This window comes from Exserohilum turcica (assembly GCF_000359705.1).
Source record: "Exserohilum turcica Et28A unplaced genomic scaffold SETTUscaffold_11, whole genome shotgun sequence".
NCBI lineage: Eukaryota > Fungi > Ascomycota > Dothideomycetes > Pleosporales > Pleosporaceae > Exserohilum > Exserohilum turcicum.
In genome coordinates, this window is record NW_007359926.1 from 1547295 (window position 1) to 1566135 (window position 18841).

General features: G+C 53.1%; 6 protein-coding genes across 6 annotated transcripts; 5 read left to right on the plus strand and 1 right to left on the minus strand.

Moving 5' to 3' along the window:
• Window positions 1-224: 224 nt before the first annotated feature.
• SETTUDRAFT_102413 (uncharacterized protein) lies at window positions 225-1753 on the plus strand (the record flags this gene model as incomplete). Its single annotated transcript, XM_008024110.1, has 2 exons — window positions 225-515; window positions 572-1753. 2 exons carry the CDS (start codon window positions 225-227, stop codon window positions 1751-1753), a joined length of 1473 nt encoding a protein of 490 aa, XP_008022301.1.
• Window positions 1754-2517: 764 nt separating this feature from the next.
• On the plus strand, window positions 2518-3113 carry SETTUDRAFT_103365 (uncharacterized protein; the record flags this gene model as incomplete). Its single annotated transcript, XM_008024111.1, has 2 exons — window positions 2518-2619; window positions 2676-3113. 2 exons carry the CDS (start codon window positions 2518-2520, stop codon window positions 3111-3113), a joined length of 540 nt encoding a protein of 179 aa, XP_008022302.1.
• A 1469-nt stretch (window positions 3114-4582) lies between these two features.
• Window positions 4583-4854, minus strand: SETTUDRAFT_102512 (uncharacterized protein; the record flags this gene model as incomplete). The annotated part of the gene is made up of 2 exons (XM_008024112.1): window positions 4583-4639; window positions 4720-4854. 2 exons carry the CDS (start codon window positions 4852-4854, stop codon window positions 4583-4585), a joined length of 192 nt encoding a protein of 63 aa, XP_008022303.1.
• A 1186-nt stretch (window positions 4855-6040) lies between these two features.
• Window positions 6041-7189, plus strand: SETTUDRAFT_25734 (uncharacterized protein; the record flags this gene model as incomplete). Its single annotated transcript, XM_008023660.1, has 1 exon — window positions 6041-7189. The coding sequence occupies one exon, from the start codon at window positions 6041-6043 to the stop codon at window positions 7187-7189; it is 1149 nt and encodes a 382-aa protein (XP_008021851.1).
• Window positions 7190-8578: 1389 nt separating this feature from the next.
• On the plus strand, window positions 8579-9959 carry SETTUDRAFT_167311 (uncharacterized protein). Its single transcript, XM_008024113.1, has one exon. The coding sequence runs from the start codon at window positions 8642-8644 to the stop codon at window positions 9587-9589; it is 948 nt and encodes a 315-aa protein (XP_008022304.1). The 5' UTR covers window positions 8579-8641; the 3' UTR covers window positions 9590-9959.
• A 605-nt stretch (window positions 9960-10564) lies between these two features.
• SETTUDRAFT_37108 (uncharacterized protein) lies at window positions 10565-12459 on the plus strand (the record flags this gene model as incomplete). Its single annotated transcript, XM_008023722.1, has 6 exons — window positions 10565-11416; window positions 11474-11566; window positions 11601-11691; window positions 11803-12163; window positions 12241-12255; window positions 12282-12459. The coding sequence occupies 6 exons, from the start codon at window positions 10565-10567 to the stop codon at window positions 12457-12459; spliced, it is 1590 nt and encodes a 529-aa protein (XP_008021913.1).
• Window positions 12460-18841: the final 6382 nt, after the last annotated feature.

Below are 18841 nucleotides of genomic sequence, written 5' to 3' on the forward strand. Positions count from 1 at the left end.
CCGATTCCGATTCCGAGTCCCCTCACCCAATCCAAGTCTCCGAGTTGGCCTGATTTCCCTCAGGCCCAACAAACGGGGTTCCATTCTCGAGTCTCCCCTTCTCCCCCTGGGGTTTCGGGCCTGGGTCAGCGTGTCCCGCCTTCCCAACTGACTGACTTTTTTTTCCCTCCGGCTTTTACGCTAAGCTGTACGGCCAAAGTTTCTTTCGTCTCACCGTCGACACCATGCTTCCCGATCTACCCAAACTAAGTGACTATGATGTGTCGGTCCGAAACGGCTTCTTGCCTGACGAGGTGCCGCTCGACGTGCTGCCAGACCGGTACTATCAGCCTTGGGAGACGGTCGTGCGCAACTTCCAGAGCCTGATACTGGCCAAGCGTCTACGCAGGATCGTCGATACACTGCCTGTGCTGGGGACTGAACTTCTCCTCACTGAAGCTGAGTGGCGGCGAGCGTATTCGGTCCTGGGATTCATTGCGCATGCATACATCTGGGGAGGTGACAAGCCAGCAGATGTAAGCTTCGTTTGCTTTTATTCAACATGCGCTGCATAGCTAATGGGTCTGAGTAGATTGTACCGCCATCCATCTCGATACCGTTTCTGCAAACATGCAGTCACCTGGAACTGCCGCCGGTTGCGACATTTGCAGCCGTTTGTCTGTGGAACTGGCGGCCTTTGTTTGACGGCGAGCCTGCAGACTCTCTGGACAATCTGGCGACACAGATGACTTTTACTGGTTCGCTGGACGAATCGTGGTTCTACCTAGTTTCAGTGGCCATTGAGGCGAGAGCCGGCCCAGTCATTCCCATGATGATTGAAGCCATCGCAGCAGCTCGGCGCAACGACAGCAACACCGTAGTGCAGTGCCTGAGGTCTTTTTCAGAGCGGCTGGACGAGATAGGCTCACTTCTGGAGCGCATGTACGAGAGCTGTGATCCTCACGTCTTCTACCACCGTATTCGACCGTTCCTAGCGGGAAGCAAGAACATGGCCGACGCCGGCCTTCCCAACGGAGTCATGTTTGACGATGGGTCCGGTCAGCAGGACTACGTGCAGTTTAGTGGGGGCAGTAACGCGCAGAGCTCCATTATTCAGTTCTTTGATGTAGTCCTAGGCGTCGAGCACCGACCGACCGGTGAGAAGCGAACTGAGTCAGGTAACTTAGCGCCAACTGGACCTTCTCATGGCTTCATCCAGGACATGCGCAACTACATGCCGGGACCCCATCGCCGGTTCCTCGAGCACATGGAGAGCGTCGCCAATATCCGGGAATACGTCACATCGAATCGGAGGAATCGTGCTTTGACAACAGCCTATGATGCGTGTTTGGCTATGCTGCGGACCCTGCGAGACAAGCATATTCAACTCGTCTCCCGCTACATCATCATCAAGTCGCGCGAGACACGATCTCACTCTCGGTCCATGTCGCCCAAGCAAGCGACCACTCAGCGTGTCAATCTTGCCAACACCATGAACCGGAGTGGCAGCAAGAAGCTGCGCGGCACGGGTGGTACGGCTTTGATCCCCTTCCTCAAGCAGGCCAGAGACGAGACTGGCGAGCCGGCAATCGACGCCTGGGCCAAACGCCTGCTTAACAATGGGCCGGCCGAAATTGGCGCGTCGTTTGGGGTTGACGATGGTATTGCACGGCTAGGCAAGGTGGCTGAGGGTTTCGGCGGAGAGGTAGAGGTTGTCGGTCTCGCCGGTACGTGGAGTGTTGACGACAGCGAAGGAGGCATCTGCCACTGGTGAAGGATATATGTATGAATGATGGATGGACCAAAAGCATTTGTCTGGCGTTATTTCTTTCTTTCTTTTTTTTTACATACTGGGCTCGCAGACATACCCGATGGGTTTAGAGTTCTTTTTCATCTCCCCTTACTGCGAGTAGAGCCATAATGCATTATGATCCGTTGAAAGGTCTGCGTTCAGTGTGTGTGTGTGTGCCTGTTGTTTCATAAGTAGACGTGTTTTGTATGCTTTCGTCATGAGGGTAGGGTGTGGTTAGAAGCGGCCATGGCCATTCCAATGCACCGCTGCCTGAAAGACTATTCCCAGACGGTACTATACTTAGACACGAATAGTTGCTGTGTAACATCACCGCTCCTGTAAAACTGCAATCCGGTTGCCTAGACTAGGTCCAGATGCTCACGCGGCACACGGTATTGCATCATCTCGTCCCCACACGACGAACCATCTCTAACCCCCGATCTGCATCGCCGTTGTGCAAAGTCTCACACAAATGCCACATGGCTCTCGCAGCTCGGTTTTTTCCAAGCGCCACTGTCGTCAGATCGCCAGCTGCCTTGATGCAGGGCCATTGTGCAGCTGTGAAAGAAGGTAACGCGGGGTGGGGGTGTGACGTCATACCTTACATGTGTTGCGCCCACGGCCTCTGTGACAAACTGAGGATATAAGTCGCCTCTTGTCTCTGGATAGCAGAATTTCTAGAGTAAAAAATCTTCATCTTAAAGAACTTGAACCTTGAATTAGTGTCCAACCAAACCATAGCAATCATGTCGACCAGCGACACTTCAACCGGCCAGTCGTACCTCGAAAAGGCCACAGGCGCCATTCAAAGCACAATTGGCTCTCTGACTGGCAGCACCGCCGATAAGGTGCGTATCCCAGGTGGCTCAAAAACAATAAGCATGCCATACTAACCACTCTCCAGGCCCAAGGCGAAAACCGCAAGACAGCCGCCGACGCCAAAAACGACCTGTCACACACCACCGCCAAAGCTGGTCCCTTCTCCGTCAGCGCCGAAGGCGGCGTCGCGAAGGACGATCCCGACCGCACGAGCGGCGCATGGAACCAAAACATGGGCGCCGCCAAAGAAGCAGTCGGCGGGTTCCTAGGCGCAGAAGGCCTCAAGCAAGAAGGCATCCGCCAGAACAAAGAGGGAAAAGGCCAGGAGGCCGCCGGCCAAGTTAACGATCTCGGAAAGGGAATTGGAGACCGTGTTGGAGGCAATATCGGGGCTGCTGTTGCGGGACTCACGGGAAATGAAGCGCAGAAGGAGGAGGCGAGACGGCAGCATGACGATGGGAAGGCGAGGCAGAGGGGCGTCGAGGCGGATTTGCAAAAGGAGGTTGAGGCGGAGAAGGCGTGAGTGCGAGTGGGAGATGGATGTGCATGTGGATGATACCGTTTGATTTTATTCTACTATGGCTACATTCTAGAATGTGTTGTGTTAGCACGGTGCAAGATTTTTTTTGAAGGAAATTCAACCTTGATTGGATTTCTGGATTTTATGGGTTTGTGGATTTATTTAGATTAGATGCTTGATGCGTGGTGTGTGATAGAATGGAATACTACCAATGAGGAAAAACAAAACAAAAAAGACCTCTCTACCCTCTTCGGCTAGAGACTAAGGTATACATACACGGCGACAAATACCAAGCCAAGAAACGGGTTGCTTACGCAAGCTGTGGCGCCTCACACGTCGAGACTTGGCGTGAATGCGCGTACGCGTACACCATGCTATTCGCTAAACATTTTATCATTTGTGCGTCCCAGCAAGTCTATGTGCACTCGCATGCTGCGCCTGGATATTACGTAGGGCCTGGCTATATGATGTGGTTTTCCAACATTTGTCGAATATCTTTAGAGTAATTATTTTTGTAGAGTAATACAATGTATGCTGGCTTGAATAATGTGTTGAATAATTCAGCAAAACCACTTCTCCCCTCAAGAATAGATTGACGTGTCCAAAACGTGACTCCTCAGGACATTTTGTTTCCCTGCCTATATCTTACTCGTATTCGGTAGCCCATGAGAAAAAGACGCACGACCTGCGACGAGGATATTGATTACGCCCAGTCTTCCGGGCCTGGCCGAGCAGGAGTGGCTGTGTGCCAAGCCTTTGCGGCGGTGATGCATGACACAGGTACGCATTGTGATTACAGCATGTGTGTTGGCTGGCGAGTATGCCACAGAGAAATCTCGACAGTGACATCAGGCAGGGGGGCAAAGCATGCTGGCCAGCCTTGCCGCGCGCGAATGCGAGCCACGTCTAACGCAAAAAGGAAGGCACTGCCACTGTGTGGCGTCGTGGCAGGATGCTTAGCGCGGGGTAACTCGGCGCATCGGCAGCGGATGGTCACAGAACAACTGTGGCTGGTGCGGGATCAGCGCTCTTGGCAGCCAAATTTTGAACATCCCCCCCCTCCCCTCGCTCTCTCTCTCTTCCCATACGCCCGTGGCGGACGACATACGCCGGAGAGATTTCTGGGCAATCCAAGTCTAGATTGTGCCGCTTTGGGACGCAATGCATGCAGCGTTTATTTGTTGTGTAGTACCAAGATTCCGGGGCTTGCCGTCGTCGGTCAGCCTGTGTGTGTGTGTGTGCTTGCATCTGCATCGCGGCGTGCGTCACAGACCAGAGCAAGTCTAGGTGTGTTGAGAAAGCTGCTCGCTCGAGGCGGAAAAGCGCAGCTTGAAAAACTTTTTTTCCCTTCCTTCCCACCCTTCTGCGCGCACACGACAGGCTGGGGAGGCTTGGAAGCTTGGAATCTTGGTTTCGAGTCGGATGTGACGGGACTTATGACGCCAGCCACACTTTGTGCATGCGGTGTGGCGCTAAAAAACTGGCAGGCGGGCAGACTTGAATATAATGTAGAGCGCGTGGATGATACCCTGGGAGATGGCGTCAGCAAAAAAAAAAAGGAAAACAAATCACCCTGCATCAGGTGCAGTGCGCAAACACCGGAACTCACCGGAATGTAACCAAGGATGGTCAGCAGGATGTTGATTAGGAAGTCAGCACCACAGCCGCGCTCGAGGAAGACACCTAGAGGCGGGAGGATGATGGCAAGGAGGATCTTGCAAATGTCGCTGGAAGGCGTTAGCATCAACGGCTATAGAACGAGGCTTATAGGCCGCTGGGGTCGCACGTACCTCGCGGTGAAAGGCATGGTGGTGTGGGGGTCTCGGAATGAGCAAGTGGTGGTAGTAGTAGTAGTTCAGTGGATCTTTGAAGAGGTGTGTTGGATGGAGAGGTTGATGGTGTGATTGAATGCGGCACCAGGCAGCGGCAGCCAGTAGAGTATTTATGGCAGATGATCGGGGGGGGGGGGGCAGCTCATGACCACACCCAAGGATGACGTAGCAGCTCAGAGGCGGGCAGGGATGCGAGTGATGCCGCGCACCCACCCAACCTGCCCACACCCGCCGCCCGTTTAGCGGGGGCGCGCGACCATCAACAACTCCTCTCGACGCCGCGACTACGGCAAGACGATTTCGTCGACTCACGATACCCATCTTTGCTTTTTCCTTTGTTCACCAACACCAAAGTCTCCGACATGTCCCTCGATGGTCCATGCTACTAGCCTCTTTTGAGCATGGCTAATATCTGGGGCAATGTGCGCATCTGGTGGTCCGGCGACGGCTGCGCGCCTGGCTGGGCTTTGTGTAAATGATGACGACTCTCTTTGTATTATGAAGCCCCTGGTTTCCTGGAGGAGGGGTCTTTTTGGCTTGCTTGCTTTGGAAGCATCCTAGAGCATCTCGATGAGCGTACCATAATAACAACTTAATCGAGTATTCTACAACATGATTGTTACTTTTGTCAGTGTGAATTGACAGTATGAATGTTTCTCGCAACTCGCACCAAACTGAGTTTGTTTCCATGGTGACCGGTGGTTTTTGTTGATGCTGGAGGTAGCGCTGATCACCGCTGACTACCAAGGTTTGGACGCGACCCTCCCCTAGAACCGGGCACGCGGAATACCAGCGGCACACAATCCATGGTATTTCAGCTTTCTTACTACCCCACAGTCCGACATGGCTTGCTCAAAACTCGCAGTCGAAACCGCACGCGCACCATTGATTTCCTCCATGTAGGGTTAGTCTGGCGGGCGGAGCGCGATGCTTGGCACCCGCCCCCCGTTCCTTCCAGGGTTTACGTGTTGTGCACCACCACCCACCACCATGACACCTCACCCATTTCGAACCTATGTATTCCCTTCAGTCTCCAACGCCTCGCCCTGCACATTCTTACTCTTCAAAGCGCAAAGCGCGATATAAATGCCGCCCAATATGAGCTACCTTACCGCTACCCTCACCCACGCCGAAATCAGCCTCATCAGCGATCCAAACCGACCAGGGTGCGATGCGATCCGCGACCTAGACGCCCTCTCCCAATCGCTACGTAGGAATCCCGACCATTTTGAGGAGGCGCTGCGGGTCAAGAACACGCTCGATGCGTTTGGACAGAGAGCTGCCGTGGAGCCGAGTCTGGAGGTGCTCGCGGCCATTTTGAATTGCGAATACAAACTTTGGACAATGAACGAGGGCATTCCCATGCGGTTCAAGCCTTTCTTATCGCATTGGATCGAGGCACTCATTGGCATTGATGAGGAGCTTGCGGCGTGGCAGCGAGACACAGCCGCCAACAACCATATGAAGAACACAGTCACTACCGACGAGATTTTGCGCATCAGGGCCCGATGCATCAAGGGATTGCTGATGGATAAGCCGCTGTCGCCAAAGGAGCCGACTTGGCGCGCATACCAGCGCATGCTCGAGAACGAGGCCTCGCTGCCGGAATTCGACATGGTGCCGTATATGCACATGCTGGTGGAAACGCAGGTCTGGGACACGCTGCCAGAGCCGCAGGGGCAAGCGACTAGAAATCATGTGCACAAGCCAGAGTCGCCTTCGAGTGAAAAGAAAACACCGTGCAATGCTAAAACGTACTCGGTTAATAATTCCGAGTCCTGGGAAGAGAGCATGCTTCGCACGCTTAGAGAGGATCCGGAGGCGGCTGCTGAGGAGCTCTCGCGGCTCCCCTTGGAGATTTCGTCGCTGGATTTCCTCACCAGACTCCTTGTTGATGACACCTTTGAGGAGCTGGGCATTGACGGTCCCAACATCATACTCCGGTTCATACAACACGCATTACGGCTCGTCGAGGCAATGGAAGCGCCTCCGCCGACTTCAGAGCTGACTGTGAATGGCAATGGCCACGGCGCAGAAAACGGTATCCCAATTGTTGAATATGGAAAAGAGGCACAGACTCGCGCTATCAGCATACTGCTGCTGTTCATCAAGAGCTCAATGAGCAAGGGCAAATTGGACGCAGGTCTTCTCATCTTTGAGATCCAGGAGATATGCATAAGGTATCTGTGGATGAAGGAAGTTCGTGACTTCCGGGCTTGGGTTGAGCAGGGCCCTCTGGATGGTTGATGGCTGCGCAGGGTGAAATAGGATAATAACCAGGCAAAACAGTAACGCAACAATTTCCAAAGTAACGGAACGACAATTGAGGCGGTGGCGTCGAACTAAGTCCTTGTCGGTGTATCGCTGGCACTGTTAGCCGTGACGCTGGGAAGTCGAGAAGTTCTGCAACGCTTGGTGCGTGACGAAGCTAATGAGGCAACATGCGCGCGTCACAAACATCCATCACATCCCGCGTTCCTGTCGAGCATAAAGGATGTTCCTTGGTGCCCTCACTATCGTTGGGACGTGCATAGCGAAACATTTTAGAAGGCGAAAGCACGGCATGTTCCATTCACCGCTCGAAGCCTGTTGCAGATGTTCGCGCCATACTTCTCGAAGCTGCCATCGTGGCTCTTGGACACCGGTTGCAAAACCGGTGTGGAGTAGAGGCAAACGTCGAAACCTTTACACCGCCTTACTCGTCGTGGCGGTGAGGGTTTCGAGAATAGTCACACTTGGAGTTGAGGTCTAAGGAACAAAGCAAGCACGCTAAGCTACGGCCGACTCCAAACTTTAGAGTTTCAAAACCCACTACTGAAACAACCATCGCTCTCCGACCACTGGCTTCGGGTTGATCCGTTTGGCGCGGTAGGACCGTGAACGGTTCTTGGTTATTGCGGAATATTATCTTATTTGCTTCTGTTAAGGGGTGTACCATCAAGTTCGGAGAACGAGCATCGTAAGACTGGATTACCAGAAAATGGCCACGCCATGAGCTGCGGAACGAAACGATGTTCTAACACAGCCGTTTCGATTGTCAATGTTAGGCACGCAACTTGGCCGCTGATACGTGTCTGCCATCTTTCTCAGACGCTAAACATCAATGCACCTCGCGCTTCCGAGGCCAACCTCATTGCTCCGCCCGTCCTTGTGCCCGGACATAGGAGATCCTGAACCGAGATTCTGGAGACGATCGTCCCTCCCGCTGTGGGTACCTCCCTCCACTTGGCCACTGAGGTGTGACCATGATCATCGTCCGGCCGGCATCGTCTCAGCTCTGGTCCGGCGACTATGCTCCGGGTATCACGACCGCACCCGCGTCCCGTCATTGTGTTTGGGCATCGCGACAGGGAGGCGCTACTGTATGTCACTCCCTTGGTCAGATCGGAAACCTGCTTCACCGAATGCTTGTGGTGTAGCTAAGCTTCTGGCAGCCACCACATTAGCTGCACGCCAAGCTGGACGAGTGTATAAAAGACGTCGCATCCGCCCTCCCAGAGTCGACATCATCATCACTCAATAATTCAATCAACCAGACTCGCTTTCTTCGCTTTCCTCCTTTTATTCCATACTTCTAATTACTATTTTGCGCCGGCCGCTTCTTCCGTTCTCACGCATATCAATCACTCCATTCTTCATCTTCTCAACAACAACTCTTTGTCTATAATCCACTCTTCCCACACACCAACAACCTTCAAGATGCGTTACTCTCTCGCCTTCGTTGCTGCTCTTACCGCCACCGTCCAGGCCCACGGTGTCATCACCTCCATCCAGGGTGCCAACGGTGTCACCATGCCCGGTCTTTCGGTCGCTGATGGCACTCCTCGTGACTGCGCCTCGCCCGCTTGCGGCTCTGAGGTCGACACTTCCATCATCCGTGCCAAGGAGGCTGGCGGCAAGGCTTCGGCTCTTGGACGCACAAAGGCTGGCGCTGTCGACGCTGGAGCGGCCATTGCCAAGTTCATGGGCACTGGCGCTGCTGGTGCGGCTGGCGGTGCGGCTGGTGGTGCCGGTGCTGGTGCCGGTGCGACCGCAGCAACCAAGGCTGGAGCTGCAAAGGCTGGCGCGGCCAAGGCTGGTGCTGCTGCGACCAAGCGTGGTCTTCTCGACGGCATTCTCGGTGGCGCCGGCGGAGCTGCTGGCGGAGCCGGAGCTGGTACCAAGACGGCCAAGGGCACGACTGAGCAGGGTGTTGCTGCCTCTGCCGGTGCCGGTGCCTCTTCTGGTCTCCCTACCACTGCCGACGATGGCACCATCACCATGACCTTCCACCAAGTCAACCAGGACGGTGCCGGTCCTCTCTCTGCCCAGATCGACCCCACTTCCGGTGGAACTGACCCTGCTGCCTTCAAGAACGCCCAGGTCACCCAGAACGTTCCCGGTATCGGTATTGGAGGTCTCTCTGCTGCTTCCACCACCGACTTCCCCGTCAAGGTCCAGATGCCTGCTGGTATGACTTGCCAGGGCACAGCCGGTGGCGCCACCAACGTCTGCGTTGTCCGCATGCAGAACAAGGCGCTTGCCGGTCCCTTTGGTGGCTCCGCAGCTTTCACCCAGAGCACCGCCGCCAGGAAGAGGGCTATCGAGTACAACCTCCGCAAGCGCCACATGGCCCGTGGTATCCTCGGCAAGGCTGACCTCGAGTAAATGGAAGCAGTGTTCTCCATGTCGACAAGCAATACACATTCTCAAATACTCGGTCAAGAGCTGTATAGATGGTAAAATTTTGAGGATGGGTGTGTGTTAGTGATTTGCTGTGCAAATCACTCGACAATGAAGACAGGATAATAGTACACCAAGAGCGGGTGCTGGAGTAAGTCGGGCCATTGAAACCTTGTTTCGATTGCCCGCGCTTCCTTCACGTACATAACTGACCTACGATACCCTCCTTAGACGAGCAGTTTGATTTTTGGTTCTGTAATTAGATGGATGGAATTGTCAAGAAAGTGCTTTTTTCCTGGACGTTACCGATAGGAGAGGCACTAGGAGGAACCCTGTAAATAGCGATTGAATAACGAGTCTGGTTTTTGAATTTCCGTCTTTGACTTTGCTTTGATGTTATGTGATGTGATGTTGGTGTTTGCTTGTTTCTCTGGGGTTTGATAAGAATGCTTGAGTGAGAATGTCGATGATTTTTTTTCTCGAGTTGCAATTATATGTAGCTTGGAGTGAACTTGGTAGCTAAGTGTATCACCATGCAAGAGATGCAGCTTGAATCCTCACTTCATCTTTCATCAAACGCCATCTTAACCCTGCATGTAATTTAAATACCCACAGGTCCACCGCACAAAGTAATCCGTACAAAGCTGGTTCCCCACTCTAATTACTCTTCTTCAGGCCCCCTCCGTCAGGCTGACTCTGCCAACACGAAATTACGCGAAGCGCGTTTCACCCTCTGCTCAAAGAACCCGCCAATTCCAGGCGTCCCGGGCTCCTGAACCCACGCTGTATAGCCAACCAGCGTCGTGTTTAGTAAATGGCCTGCCCAGCCAGATGGTGGCTATGCTGTGCCGTACGAGACACTCGCGATAAAGACTCTTGTTGACGACGAAGCCGCCGCATTACTTACACTGACACTTACACTTGGCTGTTAGCTGTTATATATTTTGTCCCAAATGCAACATGCGATACCAACCTCAATACCGCATGGCGCCGCGCTCCTCGACCGAGCTGCATCGCACGCAAAGTACAGGTGAAAATGCAATGGATATGTCTGCGCGCTCGGCACCACCGTGGCTCTACACTGCATACAACCCGCGACTCCACGGTTCCCGAACAACCCCAGAAACAGCGATATCGCATCCAGCACACAGGGACTCGCCGCTGGAATCCGAATCCACGCCGCCTCGTTTCCACGCCTGTCTGTTTGGAAGCCGGGATGCTCGAGATGCTTTTTACCATGAGCCTGTTGCGTGGGCGAATTCGACGCTGTTCCGTGGTGATACTGGTACTGGTACTGGTACTACGACGAAGACGATGACGACGATGCAAGATGTTGTACAGCTACAGCTACAGCCACAGCTACAGCCACAGCCGCTGTTATTGTTGCCATCGACGTGCGAGACTCGGAGTGCTGAGTCAGTATTCCTACAACAAGAACATGCACAACAAGGCAGTACAAATCCACAACCACAACCACAACCACAACCACTTCCACAGTACAAAAAACAGTATTTCCGCACCGCACGCCACATCCGTTTACCGTGGAACCCCGGGTTCTGTCCCAATTTCCCGGCAAAAGGCGTCGTGGCGCTGATTGCAGTGTTCACGCTTACAGCGGCGTGTGCGGGGATACTGGTTGCGGCGCATGGGACGCGGGCGGAGGAGTGGAGGGTGGGCGGGGTGCATGGAGAAGAAGTACAGCCCGCTGTTTATCTCTCTGTGCTGGAAATGTGTATGGATATGCTTGTTTTTTGCGCGCTGGGACAAGGGGTTGTGGTGAGGTTTTGGAGGGGGGTGTTGAGGGGGTGTACGGTAAGTATGTTCTTTCTCTTTTTTTTCATTGATACTTTATTCTTGTGCGGGGGGAAGGAGGAGGAGAAGGAGGAGGAGAAGGAGAAGAAGAAGAAGAAGAAGAAGAAGAAGAAGAAGAAGAAGAAGAAGAAGAAGAAGAAGAAGAAACAAGTTTAAGATGCAGCAACTGAATTTGCATGTCTAGATTGCGGATATACACGATGTGTACGAGTCGGCTTTTGTCGGGGCTGCGCTGCGGGCGATGCTGAGGTTTCGTGGGAACGGGGTTACTACAGGTTAGTACTTATACATATCCCTTTATCCCGAGAAAAGAACAAATAAAAAGAGAGAAAGAGAGAGAGAGAGAGATGTAACCAAGTAGCTGACTATACCAGCAACACTCGTAGCCGTCCTCTCCACAATCCGAGGCCCACTCTTCCAGCGCTCACTCACGCTTCGCCACGGAATCTACCACACCAACGCCATCTTCGCTGCTCTCGGCGCCACGCTTTCCCTCGTGAGTATCATCGCGATACTACCGCTCTACCACGGCTACTGGGACCTCGGGCGGCGGGCCAGCTTGAATCCGCTAGAGACGGCCCGCGCGTTTGGCGCCCCGCTTCTCGATGGCGTCGAGGGCAATGCCGGCGCCAACGACGTGCAGATGGAACGCGGGCATGTGGCAGTCAAGTATGGGGCTGTGGAGAGGCTGGGTCGCGAAAAGGTGCTGAGGATTGAGAATGCGAAAGCGTCTAGTGTGCGGATGCCGTGCGAGGGCGAGATCTTTGGGTGAAGAAGAGAGACTAAGTATGTGTGTTTTTTTTCTTTTGTGATTTGGAGAGCAGCAGTAACTACAGTAAGTAAGTAAGTAAAAACGGATTTTTAGAAAGCGTGTAAGTACGGGCATGCAAGAAATCCAGCACGCGGCAAGGAAACACCTACCTACTAGAGACCCGGATGCTACGTTACTTACTTGGCCCTCACTCACCATACCTACCTACTTCCCACCTCCAAATCCACGTGATGGCCCCCCAACTAACTACTTAGTTACCTCGCTAGTCTAAGTACTTGGTGACATTTGTCAGTAGTTTTGTTAAGTAGCAGCGCACTAGTATCGATCCGTGTGTCCATCATCATCACCACAAGATGACTCCTTTACCCTCTACCTTCTTTTTTCTTTCTTTGGCATCCAATCTGCTCTGCCGGTATCCGCGAATACCAAGCACACACACACACACACACACATACATATACACACAGTTGAGTATGTAGAAAGTAAGGAAATAAATAACAGAGCTGAGAAACAGGATTTCCCAAAGCAATAAAAAGTTGGTTGAGTCCAAGGTCTCCGCTCTTTCTCTCTGTCAAGCTAGTATGCGTGACATGGAGTTAGTGGGTTACTGTGGGTGGAGACTAACTGGCGTGGGGGGAGGGGGGTTGTGTGGTGTGTTGTGCTCGTTTGTTGCTTGTGCTTGTTTCCTTGTTTCTATACTACTAGTCATAGGCCTTCTCGTCACACTGGCCGCGCTTGTGCTTGCAAATTAATCAGTCCTTTTCCTGGGGTCCCCGCTTTGCCGTGGACTTACAGATAGATAGACAGACAAACAGGGTGAGTTGGCAGGCTTGCAGGGTTGGAAAATACTCGACACCGTTGGGCTAGTTTATGTGAGAATGTTTCGCATTCTTGAAACATGTACATGACGCTGTGTCTGTGTTTCCTCTTTTTTTTTAAACTGGGTGTCTTCTCGTGAAACAGACTACAGAGATGCTTGCAGTACTACGTACGTAGGTAGGCAACTGTCATGTTCGTGTTGTGTGTTGAACTGAATATTTCACTTACTCTGGCCTTTTGCCAGCCCGTCATGCATCGCCTGGAATATCTGGAATACCGGATTACCCACATACTACATACCACTACAATTCAACACCAGCACCAAGTCCAGCAATTGAAACATCCAACGAAAAAAAAAATGCCTCCCCCCCCTCCCCCTCATCCCCCCCTGTCCATCCACCATGTGTGAGTGCAAGTGTGTGTGGGTGGGTGGAGAGGGAAATCACATGTTTCTCCCCGGGCACATTCTGTCCTTCAAACCCGATTGATCAGCATCTGGGGTATTTAACAAAAAAAATACCGCACCAACCACGGGCATGTCCAGGGGAGTGGTAGAGTTGAAATAAGGCCGTCAGGGTGGACTGATGGATGGATGGGTGTGTGGGCTGTGGGTGTGCATGGTAGCCCGTTTCTCGGTGCAAGGGGTGAGGGATATTGAAGAGGGCAGCCATGTCGCACGTCTGGCCAAAAAGAGCAAAAGATTTACTTTGGAGATGATATCTACGAATGCCATATCATATCACATCATACGTATACACATGTTCAACATGTAACATCGGCAGGTGAGGGGGCGACCGCCAACTATGTCATTGCTCGATGCCCAAAGGACAAAAAAAAACCTTGTTGTTACGAACGACGTATTGTAGAATCGCATCGATACCGTGAGATATTTTTTTTGTGAGCCAGAGTTTCGCTTGACAAGGGAGGTGGTGGTGGGTTATTTGGACGGGCCGATTAGCAAAGGCCCGAGGCGGGTAGGCGGCGTGTTGAAATTTGTGTTTTTATGTGGAGAGAGAGAGAGAGAGCGAAACGTGGGAGGGCGTCGACTCGCAGGTTGACGTCAGGTGCTATGTATCCCAGCGCGATCGAAGATGAAGGGAAGGGACCCGGTCTGATGGACAGCGATCTTGGTGTTGAGACTGTTTTTTTTTCTCTCCCAAGCAATATGGCCGTTGGTGCTGAGGTGGCTGGTTCCACTTTGATGATGGCTTGTCCCTGGTAGATTATCCCATAATCACCATGTTGGCCGAGCTCATGTCCTGCTTGCGTACTCATTTCGAATAGTGGTTTTTCTAGGGGGTTGCTTGGCCATTGCAAACAGAGTGAAAGCATCTACCGAGTGCTTACGCCAGTCAATCGCGGGGTACATTTGCGACGTGTGTCCCCTGCCCTGTTGCTCTTTTTGTGCAATATCGGGAAAGCGATCGCTAGCTATTCCCATACAAAACAAAGCTCCGAGAATGAGGCTGATTCATATTGCATGTACGTACATGTGTATGGGTGAAGCACGAGCCGCGGTTCGCGCCTAGTTGTGTTGATGGCGGGAGATGGATAATAATGGTGCATCTTGGCTATGAGAGGTGATGGGCGTCGGGCGGGCGTTGGATCCGGGCCAACCATACAGTGGCGACGAGCCGCCATGCAACTAATCGACGACTTGTAGCAGACAGCGTCGGCGCCATGCTGCATACGCAAGCTGTTGCAGGAACACCTCTATGTCTTGCAGATGTTGTGATGCAGCGTCCACTTGGGCAATGCTTAGTGGTGTATGCAGGTTGCATGGGCAGAGCATGTCGGTGAAGGCAGGCTGATCCCTCCAGGTCGCATCATGATGTGCGCATCAATCGCGGGGTGCCAGGTGGTTGCGAGTGTGGGGATGCGAAAGCAACTCTGCCATGGGCATGGGTGTCGGCGGCCGTTGGGAGTGGAGACGGTATTCGCACCTTGGGCGACCACGCGGCATGGTGATGATCGGGTATGATCACGGGGTGGTTTTGGAGGGAGCTGCGTATGGCGACAAGCGTGGTGAGGGCGCATCGCAGGGATGGCGTCCGGTAGAGAGGTTATGCGTGGTAGTGGGTGTTGAAGTCGCTGTTTTCCATGCCTTGGTCACCCAAAACAGCAGCAGTTTTCGGAACGGCTAGCCCAGACAGGGCTAGCGGCACACAGACCACAGTGCCACTCCCACACACCCTAGCGATCGATGGCCAACTCCCTCTGACGTAGTTGGGGCTCGTCATGCTGACTTTGCCATCTCAGAACACGGTCTTGTTACTGTAGGCAGTAGGTGTTGCTGTGCATGTGGAGATGGCATGACTTTTGAAACAAGGTACGGGTGGTTAGGCGAGAGGGTCAAGGCTCGGGCCTGTGACTGGATTTCTTCCTTCAATGGCTGCACGCAAATGCGGTGACCAAGGCAAGCCAAGATTGCGATTCCAGTGGCTCAAGTGCAAGTGGCTAGGGCTAGCGCGGGCTAAACGTCGTACCGGCTGGGTCATGGAAGAGCCGAGGAATTCACAAATGCAAAGGAAGAATCGACGCCGCCAGTCGCCGGTCTACTCAGCGCACCATGCTCCTTGACGCATGCAAGCGGAGCTAGCTGAGCCCCGTCTTGCCTGATAGCATATGGTGATGTGCGGTGGACACGGCAGACGGCATTTGCTGTTGTCCAAAGCATCAAACGGCTGGCGAATGAGGGCAGGCTCAGGCCGGGAGAGCCGCGATAACATCTTGGTGGCCCTGATCTTCCGCCCAGCCGTTTGGCCAGAGGGAGTGGGAGACCGAGGGCTCGGCGTGTCTTGCGGACGGCCGGACAGCAACCAACGCATCCCTTCACACTCCGCTCTGGCGGACCCCCGCTTTTGGCCTAGCCTCGTCCTGTTCCGCCGCCCGCCCACACCACCACTACTATCACTGCCATGGAAACAGACGGTGCCTCTACCACGACCGCAAAATCACCGCCCCGTTGCCCATTGCTCTTCAACGTCTTTTGACCCCGACATACCCGGCCTATCAACCGCCTCTCAGTCCCAAAGTCTATCCTACCCTGCATTTGCACTCTAGCGCACAAGCCATTCACGCACCCCCCCCACAGCCATGGCATTCTTCGGCACCCTCGTTCCGTCACGGAAAAGAGGGAGGCGTGGTGGGAGAGCCAGCCAGCACACCAGCGCGCTACTGTACCAGCGGTAGTAGTCATGGTAGCAGCATCAGCGCCTCGACCAATAAGGGCTACCTGGACTATCTAGGTACACACACACCACACCACACCGCACCACACCACCTCCTACCCTCCACAAGGAGATGCAGGGACGGGGGCAATGTTATGGCTCAAATTTCGCCAGAGAACTGACTGGATGAGGCGCCTCCCCCTTTATTTTACTTCTTTCTCTTATCTTGGGTATATTCTTCGCTTCTCTCGGAATTGGCCCCATCATGTGCACACACACACACACACACGGAATGCTTACATAGCATGCATATGTACGACCCTTTGCTAGCAGCAATACTAGTCGCAAACATAGAACAGCTAAGAAGAGAGGGGAAAAAAACGAACGCATACCCCGTATCCAGTCAGACACCAGTAGCACACGTGCGCACGCGCGAGGAGGGTGCTTACTTTGATGCTCGGTGCTGAAAAACGGGCGGCATGGGGCCGTAAATACAACGTCCCATGTGTTTTTAGGTCGATAATAGTAATCCCCTAGTCATTATCGTACGACGGCGGGTTGCTTTGCTGCTCACAACTTCTTGTGTGAAATTACTACTTCTTAGCCCCAAGTAGCGCACGCGCTGCTGGCAAAGAAAGAAGAGAGAGAGAGAGAGAGAATAAAAAGAGACAGAATGCACAACGACGTCGTTGTTTATGCACATACGTAGTCTTTTGGCAACCAACCAACCCCTCACCCCCTCCCCACTGGCCTCACCGGTCCATGTAACAGCGCACATGGGGGGTCGTCCGTCTTGTTTTTGCCGTGGATTGAGGCAATAGCGGGATTTAATTTGTTCATTGACTGTTTTTTCCTTTTTCCCTTGTTTGTTCATCCTTTCTTTTTGGCAGCGCCGGAAGATCGCTTCAGCATGGGCATGGGCATGGGACATGGGGGCATGGGCGTATTTGGGAGATGTGTGTGTGTGGATCCACACACACACACACAGTCTCTCATCTCACACTAGCATGAAGATCGCTCTCACACTCGCAAAGCCAGCGATAACAAAAGGCCGTGTACTATGGCATCAGACGACAAAAAAAACCCCGACAAGTCAGAATGGCGCCGTCGGCGGCCCTTTTGGTGAAAATCCTGGTGCATGTTTTTATCCTTTTCGGAGGCCATATCTTCGCACGAAACAAACAGTAGAGGTGATTCAAGAAGAATGATAATACACCTACGTAGAAAGATATACATGGCTGCTAAAACACGCGCGAAATGCATCTCCATTAGCCCCCCTCCCCCCTTTCCACGTGCATGCACGCATGCATGCATATGTACACCTACACACCTACCTACATGCACACTTAAAAAAAAGGCCAAGTATGGGTGTGGATAGGCAAAAAGCGAGTTTGCGATGAGTGTGGGGCAGCGCGAAGCCGCGAGCGCCGCATGGCCGACTAAGTCTACTCTAAGCGTGGTTTTATGAATGTAGCTTAGCTTAGCGTTGATCCAGTCGTGTGCAAGTCCCAAGTCAGTGCGCGCGCGCGCGAGAGAGAGAGAGAGAGGGGGGGGGTGAGCAGAAAGGACAACGAGACGAGGCGCGGGATTAGTAGTGGTAGAGAAGGGCAGATCAAGCGGTAGCTAGGGAAACTAGTCTGCTAGTCTGGTCTAGTCTAGTCAGTTGGGTCTGCCTTTCCCTCTCCCTCTGTGTGTGTGTGTGTGGGCGCGAGGGTGTGATGATGATGGATGTGGATGTGGATGTATTATGCACGTGTCTCTATCCCCCCCCCCCAATTTCCGTCTTCTCTGCCAAGGGGGGAAGGAGAGGGCACCTGCACTGGGGACACTTTGTTTCAAGCAGGGCCAAAGTCGACCCGAGTCGATACAGGTTTGGAACGCGATAATACCAACCAAGGTGTGCAAAAGTGGAGACTTCTCACTCCTTGGTTCCAGTTCTTGTTGCTATGGAGGGAGGGGAGAGAGAGAGAGAGAGAGAGAGCCCTTGCTGATGGGCGGGCGTGGATAGTACAAGGTGGGGAGGGGGGGGGGAAAGGGGACCCGTCAACGGGTAGCGCGGCATCTCACGTGGTGTTGGTGCAAGGCGCAGGGAGACGAAAGCGTACGTCCATGTGCAATCCAAGCCAGTTGACATTGGCTGTGAAGGAGCAAGTGGCAAACACATGTTGGTTTAGCAACTGGGATGATGCGTGTACATTTCAAGCAGGTTTCATCACGCTTTGGATAGATGGATGGGTGGATGCATCATGGATGGATGGATGGATGGATGGATGGAGCTTGCACGTTTTGATTTGCTAGCTACAAAATTGGAACGTGTATGGGGGAAAAAGAGACCCGTCATCTGTCCAGCTCAACACCTGATGCAGTGGAGCGCTTACGAAATGAAGCTACGGACAGGCGAGATGCCGTACATACTTTGGTTAAGAAATAAAAAAGAAAACACACACTTGGGTATTTGACAAAACAAAAGCGACCGATGCCACACTCCAGCACTTGGAGGGGATGAACAAGGAAATTTTTTTTTCGTGCGTCCATGATTTGCAAGAATGGGGGGGGGCCATTTGACCATGCCTTTCTATGGTGGTGTATCTGGCCTGGTTCCTTGATTTTGTGTAGGTTTTGTTGGGAGAGTGGTGGTGGTGAGGATGAACGCCGTCGATGCTC

What these genes read in the sequence shown, in the direction of transcription:
- SETTUDRAFT_167311 (XM_008024113.1), top strand. Translation starts at nt 8,642, where the DNA reads ATGCGTTACTCTCTCGCCTTCGTTGCTGCTCTTACCGCCACCGTCCAG.